Source organism: Acinonyx jubatus, chromosome D4, assembly GCF_027475565.1.
Source record: "Acinonyx jubatus isolate Ajub_Pintada_27869175 chromosome D4, VMU_Ajub_asm_v1.0, whole genome shotgun sequence".
Lineage (NCBI taxonomy): Eukaryota > Metazoa > Chordata > Mammalia > Carnivora > Felidae > Acinonyx > Acinonyx jubatus.
Window position 1 is genome coordinate 91,141,853 of NC_069391.1, and position 15,804 is coordinate 91,157,656.

The 15,804-nt window shown below is 40.6% G+C and overlaps 1 protein-coding gene across 21 annotated transcripts in view; it reads right to left on the reverse strand.

Moving 5' to 3' along the window:
* Positions 1-876: 876 nt before the first annotated feature.
* ZNF169 (zinc finger protein 169) overlaps positions 877-15,804 on the reverse strand; it is a 59,964-nt gene continuing 45,036 nt past the window's right edge. For 19 of the 21 annotated variants that reach the window (XM_053205379.1, XM_053205391.1, XM_027041237.2 and 16 more), the window contains one exon: positions 877-2,580. In XM_053205379.1, coding sequence (XP_053061354.1) covers positions 1,064-2,580 — 1,517 coding nt within the window. In that variant the 3' untranslated portion in view covers positions 877-1,063. The remainder of the gene's footprint in view (positions 2,581-15,804) is intronic. The other 2 variants (XM_053205395.1, XM_053205381.1) reach the window with 1 other exon arrangement.

Here is a 15,804-nt window from a genome sequence, read left to right on the forward strand (position 1 = left end):
CTCACAGGGGCTGCATGCTGCTACAACAGCAGGACCAGAGGGCAGAGCATCCAACCAGAGAATTTTCTCAAGCCATAAAACGTAACAGAATTTGCTTGCTAGGTCATAAGATGTGCTTGAGACCCATCAATTTTTTCTTCTTTCCCCCTGTGGAAAGGAATGCAAATTCTACATCTGTGGTAACTTGTCTGGTTCACAGATTCACAGCTGGAGAGGAACTTTGCCTCAAAATGAAATATACCCCTAACCTTACCCACACTTGATTTACATGAGATTTTGGATAGAGTCAGTGCTGGAATGGGTCAGCACTTTGGGAGCTTTTAAGAATATGGATGTGAGGGGCGCCTGGGTGGCTCAGTGGGTTGGGCGTCTGACGTCGGCTCAGGTCATGATCTCGCGGTCTGTGAGTTTGAGCCCCGCATAGGGCTCTGTGCTGACAGCTCAGAGCCTGCAGCCTGTTTCAGATTCTGTGTCTCCCTCTCTCTCTGACATTCCCCCATTCATGCTCTGTCTCTCTCTGTCTCAAAAATGAATAAACGTTAAAAAATGTTTTAAAATATTCTATGGATGTGAGAACATGAATTTTGGGGGTTTGGAGGATTATTATGGACTGAATTGTTCCAAATTCATACATTGAAGCCAGAACCCCCCAATGCAACCTTATTTGGTCATAGATTGGGGGCTCTAACCTAGTAAGTCTGGTATCCTTAGAAGAGGGGGAGACACCAGGAAAGAGCATGCACAAAGGCCATGTGAGGACACAGTAAGAAGGCGGGCATCTGCCAGCTGAGGAGAGAGGCTTCAGTAGAAACCAAAGTACACACATTGATCCTGGACTTCAGTGCCAAGAACTGTGTGAAAACTGTTCTTCAGCCATCAAGTTTGTGGCGTTTTTTTAATGGCAGCTTTAGCAAATCAAAGCCATCGCTAGTACAGAAAATAAACCATAAATTAGTGATCTTACAATCATTGAAAACACTTTTTTTCCCTCCACTGCATTTGAAGAAAGTGGAACATTTCCTAGTGCTTTCTGCCATCTTCACAACCGTGAGGAAAGGAAAGGTCAGGAGAGCAGCTCCTGAGGTGGGAGGCGATGGCCAGACTTGGTCCTCCTATGTCTGTGGAGGTGAGACTTCTGGCTGAAGCCTCGGCCACACTCCCTGCACACATACGGCTTCTCTCCTGAGTGGGTGCGCTGGTGTCTGATGAGGGCCGACCTGAAGCCGAAGCCACGCCCACACTCACTGCACACGCACGGCTTCTCCCCTGAGTGTGTCCTCTGGTCAGAGGTGAAGTGAGACTTCTGGCCCAGTCCTTGCTCACACACTCTGTACACATCAGTCGCCTCCCCTGAGTGTGTCCTCTGGTGTCTGGTGAGAAGCGACTTGAAGCCAAAGGTACGTCCACACTCCGGGCACAGGTAAGGCTTCTCCCCTGTATGTGTCCTCTGGTGTCTGATGAGGGTAACCTTCTGGCCAAAGCCACGCCCACACTCAGGGCACAGGTAAGGCCTCTCCCCTGTATGTGTCCTCTGGTGTCCCATGAGGGAGACCTTCTGGCTAAAGCCGCGGCCACACTCAGGGCACAGGTAAGGCTTCTCCCCTGTGTGTGTCCTCTGGTGTCTGACGAGGGTGACCTTCTGGCGAAAGCCATGCCCACATTCAGCACAGATATAAGGCTTCTCCCCTGAGTGTGTGACTTGGTGACTGAGGAGCAGTGCCTGCTGCCTGAAACCACGCCCACACTCAAGGCACAAGAAGGGTCTTTCACTCGAATGTGAGCTTCGGTGTTGGAGGAGCGATGCCTTCTGGCAAAAGCCTCTCCCACACTCGGGACACACAAAGGGCTTCTCCTCCAAGTGTGTCCTCTGGTGCAGGATCAGGGCGATCTTTTGGCGAAAGCCTCGCCCACATTCCTGACATTCGAAGGGCCTCTCCCCAGAGTGTATCCTCTTGTGGTTGGTAAGTGAGGACGTGTACCTGAAGTGGCGGCCACACTCCCGACACACATAAGGCTTCTCCCCTGAGTGTTTCCTCTGGTGGATGGTGAGGGAGGACTTGCGGCCAAAGCCTCGCCCGCACTCCCTACAGCTGTAAGGCTTTTCTCCTGAGTGTGTCCTTTGGTGCTTGGTGAGGTCTGACCTCTGGCAGAAGCCTCTGCCACATTCAGGACATACGTGATGTTTCTGGAGGCTTAAGAGACTGGATTTGGGACCAAGTCCCAGTCTGTATTTCCCACACATGGCTGCTCCAGATGCTGAAAGGTCTGTTTCTTCAGGACACATCCCCTGGTCTACTCCCCCAGCTCTTTTGCCTTCTACCCAGTCTACTGGGCGACCCTGAGAGGATCTGAAGAGCACCCCGGAAACCCCACTCAGCTCAAGTCTCCCTTCTATCTCTTCCTCATCTCCTTGTTCACTTGAGCAGCTTGGAGCTTCCGTTGAGATGGGGCTTCCTGCATATGAGCTTGGGAAGATCTGAGGAAGGTGACCGCACAGCACGTACTGTTGAAGGAACTGTGGACTGGAAAAGGCCACCGGGCAGGAATGGACACAGGGCTGGAATTCTGTTCCTGGTCCTGCTGGAGAGAAAATGTTGGTCAGAATCACTACAGGCACCTTGTGAAAGGTTGGTTGTACCTGCCCAGCAGTCATTGCTCCGCTGTTCTCACAACCAAGACTTCCTTTACAGACCTACTTTCCATCCTTTGCTGACACATTATTGCACATCTTACTACAACACAGAAGATACACATGATGAGGCAGCTCTAACACCAGCCCAGCCCTATAAACTGCTGCCATTAGAGTTACACATTTCCACCAATGCAGTTCACTTGCAAGACATAATCAATGCTAATGCAAACGTTAATCCACAAATGTATATATGCTTCCACTAAGAAACAACGTGACTCATGGGGGCAGGGAGCGCAAGATGGTGGAGTAGGAGGACCTCAGCTCACCCCATCCCATGTTTACAACGAGGTGTCACTCACATTCACATCAGTAAACTGGAGAGTGATCTGGCAGAACAGACTCCACAACTAAACAGAGAGCAGCCACCTCTGAGAGATTATGAAGGACAGAAACGGTCGTCAGGAGCTGCCCAAAAGGAGCAATGAGGAGCTGTGGTCATGGGGATGGGAAGCCCACACAGAAAAAGGAAATCCCCATAGCATCCTGCCCGGAAAACTAGAGGAGCTGAATTCTGTGAGTTTGTATACCCAGTGGGATTTGGAACCTAGAGCTTTAAAAGTCAACCACTTCAGCACTGGGTGAGTGATAACCAGGGCCTGCCCCTAAAGTGCAGCCCAAGGAGAGTCAACACAGAAGCGACAGCTTGCACAACAGGAGGGAGATCTGTTTATGCTGATTTTGGAGTGTGCTGAGGAGACTTCTCTGGGAACAAAGGAACTGGCAGGTGACATTTTCCTTCCCCCAGCATAAACACGGGGCCACCTGTGGGAAGTGGGGCTGCACGGACACTTGCTAGCACTGTGCCATGTCCATGTATTCTCCTGAGGACGTGCTCATCCTGCTGGCCTTGGCCCTGGGCTTATCACAAATTCTTTTAATACCCTGTGTGCCATGGCCCTCTGGCCTGCATTTCTTTGGGGGATCTGGTTTAGGATTAGCAGCTCAGTGCAAATTTTGCTAATGTAGTGTACATGCCCTGCCCAGTTCCTGCAGAACCCCAGGTCACAGCCACTCCTGGGCTCTGCACTCCTGGCTGTTGCCTTGCTTTGGGGGATTAGCCTAGGACACATGGCTCAATGCAGATTTTGTTAACATCATACATGCCATGACCGTCTATCACATGTCAACTGCCATGTGCCCGTTGTTGCCACCTCAGCTGCTCGCGTTACCCCTCGCCACTGCCAATGTGCACCACGCTCCTAGCCACCACCGTGCTTTATGGCATCTATAGCCTAGGACTAGTGGCTCAATGCAAATTTTGCTAATACTGCCATCCCACTCTTGAGCCCTCGTACGGTCACTCCACTTTCAGAGCCAGCCTGATTCAGTCTCCCTAACACCACAGAGCAGGCACAGCCCATAACAGGCAGAATGAGTGAAGTCTGGACTGAAAAGAAAAGCTACTCAGACACAATAGTAGGATGCAAGCAACACACATAGGAGACACCCCTGAAGCGCCAGCTCCTGGTGAACAGGGGACACTACAGGACCTCTTCTTCATAGAACCACTGCTTTCAAGAGCAAGAGACATTGCAGACTTTCCTAACACATAGAAACAGACAAGATGAGACAGAGGAATATGTCCCAAATGAAAGACCATGATAAAAACACAGTAGGAGAGCTAAGAGAATTTAAATTAATGACCATAAAGATACTCACTGGACTTGAGCAAAGAATGGAGGACATCAGTGAGATTCTTAACACCGAGATAAAAAATAACGTATCAGAGATGAAGAACTCCATAAATGAAACCAGAAATACAACAGATGGAATAGGCAACAGGAAGGAAAGGAATATATCAGCAACCTGGAGGATAGAGTAATGAGAGACAAATACTCCATAATGAGAATAGCGTTAGGGAAGTCAGTGACACCATCAAGCATAGTAACATTCACATTATAGGGATCCCAGAAGAAGGGGGGGGGATAGAAAATCTATATGAAGAAGTAATAGCTGAAAATTTCCTAAATCGGGAGGGAAACAAATCCAGATTCAGGAGGCACAGAGATCCCTCAACAAAATCAACCCAAGGAGGTCTGCACCAAGACACATAGCAAGAAACAGTGGTAAAGAATTTAGAGATTGCAAGAGAAAAGAGGACAGGTACATGGGGAAACTCCATAAGGCTGTTAGATTTTTTAGCAGAAACTTGCTGGCCAGAAGGGGTTGACATGATGTACTCAAAATGCTAAAAGGGAAATATCTGCAGCCAAGAATACTCTATCCAGCAAGGCCATCATTCAGAATAGAAGAAGAGAACAAGAATTTCCCAGACAAAAACTATAGGAGTTTGTGACCACTAAACCAGACCTGCAAGAAATGTTAAAGGGAATTCTTTCAGTGGAAAGGAAAGTTGATAAGTGAGAGTGTGAAAAGTAAACACAAAAATAGTAAGAATAAGTATTTCTGTAAAAAATCAGTCAAGACATTCATAAAAGGATATAAAATGGGACACCATGTATCTAAAACATGGAGGGAAGGAGTAAAGAATGAGTTTAACATTGAGCAGCCCTCAGCTTAACATAGACTGCTACAGATGCAGAAAATGTTAGATATAAACTGAATGGTAACCACAAAAAAAAAAAAAAAGTAATAGATAAGCAAAACATAAAGAATCTAAATATATCACTAAAGAAAACCAACAAACCACAAAAGAATCAGAAAACTACTGGGGCGCCTGGGTGGCACAGTCGGTTAAGCGTCCGACTTCAGCCAGGTCACGATCTCGTGGTCCGTGAGTTCGAGCTCCGCGTCAGGCTCTAGGCTGATGGCTCAGAGCCTGGAGCCTGTTTCCGATTCTGTGTCTCCCTCTCTCTCTGCCCCTCCCCCGTTCATGCTCTGTCTCTCTCTGTCCCAAAAATAAATAAACGTTGAAAAAAAAAAACTACAAATATAACCGCAAAACAAGTAACAAAATGGCAATACATAACTGTCAATAATTACTTTCAATGTAAATGGAATAAATGCTCCAATCAAAAGAATGACAGAAGGGTGACAGAATACATTAAAAAAAAAAAACCCATCTATATGCTGCCTACAAAAGGCTCATTTCAGACCTGGAGACACATGAAGATTCAAAGTGAAGGGATAGAGAATATCATGCAAATGGATGTCAAAAGAAAGCTTGGGGTAGCAGTACTTCTATCAGACAAAACAGACTATAAAACAAAGTCTGTAAAAAGACAAGTACACTATATAATAATAAAAGGGACAATCCAACAAGATCTAGCAATTGTAAATAGTTATGCACCCAATATGGCAACACCCAACTATGTAAAACAGTTAATAACAAACATAAAGGAACTATGTTATAGTAATACAATAACAGTAGGGGACTTTAATATCCCACTTACACCAATGGACAGATCATCCAAACACAGAAAAGCAACAAGGAAAACAGTGGCTTTGAATGACACATGGGAACAGATGGATTTAACATATGTTCCGAACATTCCACCCTAAAACAAGATAGAATACACATTCTTTTCAAGTGCACATGGAATGTTCTCCAAAATAGATCACATATTATGCCACAAAACAAGTCTCAACAAATTTAAAAAGATTGACGTCATACCATGCATTTTTCTCAACCACAACCCTATGAAACTAAAAACCATAAAAAATCTGGAAAGACCACAAATACATGAGGGTTAAATACTATGCTACTAAACAATAAGTGGGTCAACCAAGAAATCAAAGAATAAATCAAAGAGTACATGGAAACAAATGAAAGTGAAAACACAATGGTCCAAAAACTTTAGGAATGCAGCAAGAGTTGTTCTAAGAGGGAAGTTTATAATACATCAAGAAGCAAGAAAAATCTCAAACAACCTAATCTTACACCTGAAGGAGATAGAAAAAGAACAACCAAAACCCAAAACCAGCAGAGGGAAGGAAAGAATAAAAATTAGAGCAGAAATAAGTGATACAGAAACTAAAAGAACAGTGAAACCAGGAGCTGGTTCTTTGAAAACATCAAGAAAACTGAAAAGGTTCTAGTCAAACTCCTCAAAAAAAAACACAAAAAACAAAAAATCACAAGTTGGAGAAATAGTAACCAACAATAACACAAACTGTAAGAGAATGTTATGAAAAACTACATGCCAACAAGTTAGACAACCTAGAAGAAACAGATAAATTCCTAGAAACATATAACCTACCAAAACTGAAGCAGGAAGAAATAGAAAATCTGAAGAGACCAATTATCAGCAAGGAGATTGAAATCAATAATCAAAAACTTCCAACAAACAGAAGTCCAGGACCAGATGGCTTCACAGGCAAATTCTACCATACATTTAAAGAAGAGTTAACCTATTCTCGAATTCATTTTGGGAGGCCAGTATACCCGATAGCAAAACCAGATAAAGACACCACCAAAGAAAAGAACTACAGGCCAATATCTCTGATGAACATAGATGCAAAAATCCTTCACAAAGTACTAGCAAAGAGAATCCAACAATACATTTAAAAAATCATTCACCAAGATCAAGTGATTTATTCCCAGGATTCACAGGTGATTCAGTATTTGCAAATCAATCAATTTGATACATCACATCAATAAGAGAAAGTATAAAAATCATATTTCAGTAGACAGAAAAATTATCTGTAAAAGTAAAGCATCCATCCATAATAAAAACCCTCAACAAAGTAGGTTTAGAGGGAATATAACATAATAAAGGCCATATATAAAAAACCCACAGTAAACATCATCCTTAATGGGGTAAAAACTGTTTTCCCCCTAAGGTCAGGAACAAAACAAGGATGTCCACTCTCACCACTTTTATTCAACAAAACATTGGAAGTACTAGCCACAGTAATTAGACAACATACAGAAAAGGAATTCAAACTGGTAAGGAAGAAATAAAGCTTTTACTACTTACCAATTTGAATTCCTTTTCTGTATGTTGTCTAATAACATAGGTGACAGGAGAGTATACATAGAAAATCCTAAGGACTCCACCAAAAAGCTACTAGAACTGATAAAGGAATTCAGTGAAGTTGCAGGATACAAAAGCAATGTGCAGAAATCTGTTGCATTTCTATACACCAATAATGAAACAGCAGAAAGAGAAATTAAGAAAACCATCCTATTTACAATTGCACCAAAAGCAGTAAAATACCTAGGAATAAACTTGAGAGGTGCCTGAAAACTATAAAGCTAATATAAGAATTTTATACTATAAAATTCTATAAACTATATTTATAAAAAACTATAAACTATAAAAAACTATTAAAAACTATTTATAAAAAACTTTATAAACTATAAAACTAATATAAGAAATTAAAGACAACATAAGGAAATGAAAATAACATTCCATGCTCACACATTGGAAGAACAAATACTGTCAAAATGTCTATACTACCCAAAGCAATCTACACATTTAATGCAATACCTATCAAATACCAACAGCAACAATCCTAAAATTTATGTGGAACCACAAAAGACCCCAAATTTTATGAGAAACTGATCTTAAAATTTAAGTGGAAATGCAGAGGACCTACACTACCCAGAGCAGTCTTTAAAAAGAAAAATTAGGGGTACCTGGGTGGCTCCATTGGTTGAGCATCTGACTCTTGATTTTGGCTTGGATTTTGGCCCAGGGTCATGGGATCATCCAAGCCCCATGTCGGGGGGTGGGGGAGGAGGGGGTTGAGCATGGACCCTGCTTGGAATCTCACTCTCTCTAAAATAAAAGAAAAAAAGGGAAAAAAAAGAAAAACTTCTACCTGACTTACAGAGAGAGGGAGAGTACTTCCACTACCTGACTTCAAGACTTCTGATGGTCCTGCAGTAATACAGTGTGGTTTGTTTAAGGATAGGGCTATTCTATTGAAGAAATAGAACTGAAAGTGTAAAACAGACCCACACATAGCCATTGGATTTTCAACAAAGCAATTCAATGAGGGGAAGGCAAGTCTTTCCAGCAGTTGATGCTAGAGCCACTGGGTATCCATATGAAAGAGTAAAATCTTGATTCCTGCCTGACACCGTATACAAAAGTTACTTCAAGGTGGATCATGGACTTAAAAGCTAAAACTATATAGCATTTAGAAAATATAAATTATCTTCATGACAATAAAAATTTTAAAGGAGAAAAATTAGACTTCCTCAAAATTAAACATCTGCTTATCAAAAGTAACTTTAAAAAATGAACAGAAAGGTTTCAGACTAAGAAAATGTTTGCAAAATGTACATATGACAAATTGGTATCCAGGATTAATAAAGAATTCATAGAACTCAACAGTTTTAAAATGCAATAAACTGGAAGAAGATTTAATAAATACTTCACAAAGTAAGATATAGAATAAAGCACAAAGAAAGTGCTCAACACTTAACCATCAGGGAAATGGAAATTAAAGATCCCCTGAGAAACCACTACATATCCATCACAGATAAGGTGAAAACTGTGGGGGAAGTTGTGAGACAAATGTCACTCTCTTCTTATGTGTTCATGGAAGTGAAATATGGTACAGCCAGTTTGGAAAATAGTCATTTCTCATAATACTGCATATACTGTAACCCTGTGACCCAGTGTATCAAATTGAATGGTATCCCACCAAAATCCATTTCTACCTATAGGACTTCTTTTGAAATCCGGTTTTTGCAGATGTGATCAAGTTAAAATGGGTCATACCAAATTAGGGTGAGCCTTAATCCAATGACTGGTGTCCTTACAAGGAGAGAGACTTAGATACAGAGATGCCTAGAAGGAAGAAGGCTGTGTGGTCACAAGGCATGGATTGGACTGACAAAGCAACAAGCCAAGGAATGATTGCCAGCAACCACCAGAAGCCAGGAGAGGTGAGGAACAGATTCTCCCTCCAAACCTCCAAAAGGAACCAACCCTGCCAGCAGGTTGATTTTGGACTTCTAACTTCTGAACTGTGAGAATAGATTTGTTTTAGCCTTTCAGTTTGTGGTAAATTGTTACAGCAACCCTAGGAAACTAATACACCTGGCGTTACTCTAGGTCTTTATCCAAAGGAAATGAAAACATAGGCTTACCAAAACAAAAAACCTAGCATAAGATTACTAATAACAGCTTTTTCACAATAACTAAGGACTAGAAACCATCAAGGTGTCTGCCAAGGAGAAAGGATAAATAGTTGTATATTCACATGATGGGAAGCCACGCAGCATTAAAAAGGAACAGGTTACTAATGTATGCAACGACATGGATGAAGTTCAAAACCTTTGTACTGGGTGAAGAAGCCTACACAAAAGAATACGTATCATTCCATTCATGCAAAATTGTATAGTGGGCAAAATTAATCCATGATGAAATAAAATCAAGACCAGAGGTACCTCTGAGGGTTAGGGTGGGAGTTTACTGGAATGGGCCATAAGGAACTATCTGGAATGCTAGTAATCTGTATTTTGATAAAGTTTGGATTGTAGAGATAGACACATTGTTTGAACTCTAGCAAACTTAAGAATTTGCATTTCCTGTAAGTAAATTCTATCTGAAAAGAAGAAATACACTAGGTAATGATACACATCTACCCATTGCTCCTGTGGTCAGCCACCTTACATGACTCTGCTTAGCTGAGAAGAACTACCAGGGATTACCCTCTTAAAATGCAGTGTCTGAAGATGCTTAGCTGGACACCCTAGACCTGAGTCCGTGGGCCCTTGCCTGCCAACCACTCACATGAGCCAACCTAGGAAGAGATTGTCTCTTTCCTCTCACTTGTTAGACCATCTTTGCCAGATCCATTCAGTGGTCAGATCAGATCTTAACACACACACACACACACACACACACACATATCTGCCAACCACTTTTGGATAGAGATCGTCTGGGAAGAATGAACAGAGATGCAAGGACATGCCACAAAGACCTTGCAAAATGACAGCAACAGCCACCCATAACCAGAGGCCTCATAAGCTCTTTACCCACAGGGAGAACACCAGTCTCTTTTCCAAGGAAACTAAATCCTTTATACAGTGCACAGACTCAGATATGCCCAGCTCTCCATGAGAGGAACTGCTTGCACTAAACCCCTCACTCTTACTAACCAAGGAGATATTTCTAGAAATCTGTCAGAATGGCCAAAATAAAAAATAGGGCTAATACCAGATACTGGCAAGAATGTGGAGAAACAATCATGCAGACGTTGCTAGTGGGAAGATAAAATGGTGTAACCATTCTAGACATGGCTATGGTTGTTTTTAACAAAACTAAACATTTATTTACTATATGACTCAGCAACTGCACTCTTCAGCATTTATCCCAGAAATAAGGCCTTAGGTTCACACAAAAACCCGTATAGAAATGTTGAAAGCACCTTCACCTATAAAAGCCCCAAACTGTAAACAACTGAAATATCCTTCAGTGGGTGGATGGTTTAACAAACTGTGGTACATTCATACTATGGAATACTAGTCAGCAATAAAAGGAATGAAGTATTGGTACATGCTACAGTTTGGATGGATCACAAGAGAATTATGCTGAATGAAAAAAGGCAATCCCAAAATGTTAACATACTATATGATTTCTTTTATATAACATTCTTGAAATGACAATTCATAGAGAAAGAGAACAGATTAGTAGTTGCCAGACAGGGCAGGGGAGGAGGGAGAGAGTTGGCTGTGGCTATAAAAGAGCAGCACAAGGGATCCCTGTGATGGAACTATTCTGTATCTTTGGATATACCGGCAGTTACAGGAATGTACATGGGATAAAATTTCATAGATCTAAACAAACATACACCCACACATACAAAGGAGTGAAGGTAAAACTGGTGAAACCTGAATAAGGTCAGTGCATTATGTTAACAAAAATACAAGCCTGATTTAACAAGGGGAAAAAAAAAACGCCATTCACCTCATATGTGGAATTTAAGACACAAAACAGATGAACATAGGGGAAGGAAGGAAAAAAAAAAAGAGGGAGGCAAACCATCAGAGACTATTAACTTTAGGAAACAAACTGAGAGTTACCAGAGGGGAGGTAGGTGGGAGATGGGCTAAATGGGTGGATATTGAGGGCACTTGTAATGAGAACTGGGTATTAGATATAAGTGATGTATCACTAAATTCTCCTGAAACCAATATTACCCTATATGTTAACTAACTAGAGTTTAAATAAACTTGAAACAGAAAAAAAGGACTGCACTTGTCAAGAATGACACATGGAATTGTTTTGAATCACTCTATTGTACACCTGAAACTAATGTAACACTGTATGTTAACTAAAATTAAAAACTTTATAAAGGACTAAAAAAAAAATAGATCATAAATGATCACCTCAAAAGATGCCCAGAAAACATTTAACAAAATCCAACATCTATTCCCAATAAAAACTCTTAGCAAAGAAGGAACAGAAGTTTGTTGTGCTCATAAAGGGCAGCTATAAAACTTACACTTAGGAGAAAGCATTCCCCCATAAGATCAGGAACAAGGAAAGGATGTCCACTCTCACCATTTAAATTGATCATTGCACTGGATGTTCTTGCCTGTGCAATGTGGCAAGAAAAAGAAAGACATACTGAATGTAAAGAAGTAAAACTATACTTATTCACAAATAACATAATCATCTATTAGAAAATCCTATAGAATTTGACAAAAGCTACTAGAACTAAAAAGTATGCAAGTTTACCAGATACAAGATGATTATCCATAAGTTAATTGTGTTTCTCTGTACTTTCAACAATTGAAAACAATGTGAAAATAGCTTCTGTAGTATAAAAAAATACGAAATATAGAGGGATAAATCTGAGTAGAAATGCATAATACCTCTGTACTAAAAATTATAAAACAAGGCTGACAAAAATTAAAAGAACTCCCATAAAAATGGATATACTGTGTTCACATATTGGGTGATGCAGTGTTATTTCCATGTAAATTCTCTCCAAAATGAGGTAGATTTAATTCATTCCAAATCAGAATCCCAAGTAGGGTGTGTGTGTGAAAATTGCTATTCTAAATCCATATGGAAATTCAAAGAACCTAGAATAATTGAAACAACTTGAAAAAGAAAAAAACGTTGGAGATTTATACTGTCTGAACTCCAGACTTATAAGGCTACAGTAATCAAGACTGTGTGGTATTGGCATCAAGGTAGAAAAAGGAGTGAAAAAAAAATAGAATCCAAATATAGACCCATACACATTTGGTCAATTCATTTACCACAAAGGTAAATAGGCGATTCAATAAACAACAGGTTGCCTTTTCAATAAATGGTGCTGGAAAATTTAGGTATTTGTATGCAAAAATAAATGTACTTAAATCCAGAGGTGGTACCAAGTATAAAAATTTATTCACAACAGATTATAGAGCTGAATATAAAATAAAAATTGTAACACTTCTAAAAGGAAAAAAAAATGAAAATCTCTTTCACCTTAAGTCAGGCAAATATTTCTTAAACACACTACCAAAAGTGAAATTCGTGAGACAAAAACTTGGACTTCATCAAAATTAGGAATTTCTCTTTGAAAGACTATTAAAAGATTGAAAAGGTGGGGCACCTGGGTGGTTCAGTCAGTTAAGTGTCCAACTCTTGATTTCAGCTCAGGTCATGAGCTCACAGTTCATGAGATTCAGCCGCATGTCCAGCTCTGTGCTGACAGCACAGAACCTGCTTGGGATTCTCTCTCCCCCTCTCCTTGCACACACTCTCTCTCTCAAAATAAAGAAAAGAAAAGGAAGCCATAGGGAAAATACCTGTAAATGAAACATCTGACAATGACCTTCTATACAGAATATATGAAGAACTTTCAGAACTCCGTAACAAAAATATAAGAAAACAATTTTTTTTTAATGGGAAAAAGATTCAAAGAGACATTTTACCAAAGATGTACAGATGGCAAATAAGCATATGAAAACATCATCATCAGCCATTAGGAAACTGTCAGGCAAAACCACAGATGCCACTACACAGCTATGCAAATGTCTAAAATGAAAACAACACCAGGGTGCCTGAGTGGCTCAGTCGGTTGGGTGGCTCAGTAGGTTGAGTGTCCGACTTTTGATTTCAGCTCAGATCATGATCCCAGGGTGGTAGGATCTAGCCCTGCATCCACACTGAGCATGGAGCCTGCTAAGATTCTCTCTCCCTCTGCCCCTCTCCCCCCCTTCACATGTGCTCACTCTCTCCCTCTTTCTCACAAAAATAAGAAACTTTTTATTTCTTTGCCAAGTTTTGGCAAAGATGGGGAGCATCGGGAACCCTCATACCTTGCTGGTGGGAATGTGAATAGCATAGCCACTTTGGAAAATAGCTTTTGAATACTGTAAAAAGTTAAATATACACTATATCCTATAACCCAGCCATTCCCAGTTCCGGGTATTTATCCAAGAGAAATAAAAGACTTGTCATGAACATCCATGCTGATTTTACTTGTATTAATCAAAACTGGAGACTACTCAAATGTCTTTCAGTAGATGAATGGTTAAATGAATTGTGCTATCTATGTAATGGAATACTATCCAGCAGTAAAAAGAAATGAACTATGATACAAACAGCATTATGGATGAAATTAAAAATAATTATGTTGAGTGAAAGAATCTGGTATACATTCTATATATTTAACTTACATTAACTCTGGAAAATGTGAGCAAATCTATGATAGAAAGCAGAGCAGTGGGTACCTGAGTCTGCGGAGGAGGGAAAGACAAAAGGATAGGAGATAGGGACTATAATGAGGCACAAGGAAACTTTGAGGTGACAGTTATGCTTGGTATTTGGATTGTAGCAGTGATTCCATAGCAGTAGCCAAATTTTACACTTTAAATACATGTAGTTTTTTATATTAAAGTATCCCTAAACTATTATACCATAATACATTTTATATTATACCATTATTATAGCTTATATAATAGTTTCTCTTTAAAAAAAACAAAAGCACTGATTTTGCTATAAAGTACAAGTCCAGATATATGGTTGTATTTAGAAACAAAATGCCAGGAATGTTGAAAACAAAAGAATAAAAAAAATCAGGAAAAAATTTATTCTTACCTCCAGTCATTCACATAAAATTAATTCCCACTGGATTAAAGACCTACATGTTCCCAGAATTTATATGGAATTTCTACAAATCAATAACAGAAACAGCCCAAATGAAAAGGAGGGAAACCCCATGAACAGACAAATCACAGAAGAGGTAAATGACCAAACAACATAGGAAGAGATACTCATGCTCCCTGAAAAGCAAAGCTCCTCTGAGATTCAAAGCAAAGGGAAGAAGTCTGACAATACTTAGTATTGGTGAGGATGTGTGGGACAAGAACCTCTGAGATTCACTGCAAAGGGAAGAAATCTGACAATACCCAGTATTGGTGAGGATGTGGGACAAGAACCTCTAGGCTGGAAAAATTCTTGCCCGTTTCTATGGAAGTAACAGGAATATGAAGATAGCATTATTTAATGGCCAAAATTGGAAATAAGTGTCCAAAAGAAGGGAACTGGTAATGTGTTTTAACAGGATACTCACACAAAGTCAGTGAAGAAGCATGTTCCAGAAGGATGTGTACAGGACAATACTATGTGCAGAGTTTATAAACATGCAAAACAACACTATATGGTTGAAGGACGCATCGAATGGGGAAAAAGAAAAAGGGCACATGAGAATGCTAATGCACAAACTGGATTCTTGGCTGGGGTGGAAGAGCAGGACACAACAGGGAAGGTGTGGGGGCTGTTAACTGGTGTTCTAACATCTATTTCTTAGGCTGCAGGGAAGGCACACAGGCACTCATATAATTCTACACACCCTGTTGTAATCTTAAATAATCCATCATAAAAGAAGCAAGCTTATGGGAATTTATGGAGTAAAACCAATGCACTAAGAAATTCACATGTTATGAAAAAAACTAGATAGTGTCTCCCAGAGACAGCAGATTTAGTCTCAGAAGGCAAGTGCTATGCAGAATATCAGGCCAACCAACAAAAGCCCAAGAACAAGGAGATCCTAGAACTGGAAAAGGTGCTGGAAAAGAGTCCCCACATGAACAGAATGAGCCTGCATAGGGGAGGGGAGGACGGCCAGGGAAACCCTCTCTGGGTAAGCAGGATATCATGGAAGGGGGGCCCAAAGAAGAGCCCTCCTCAGGAGTTCATAAGCACTCCTTCCTCATCTGCTAAGCACCTCACTGCCTGGTCTCCTCACCA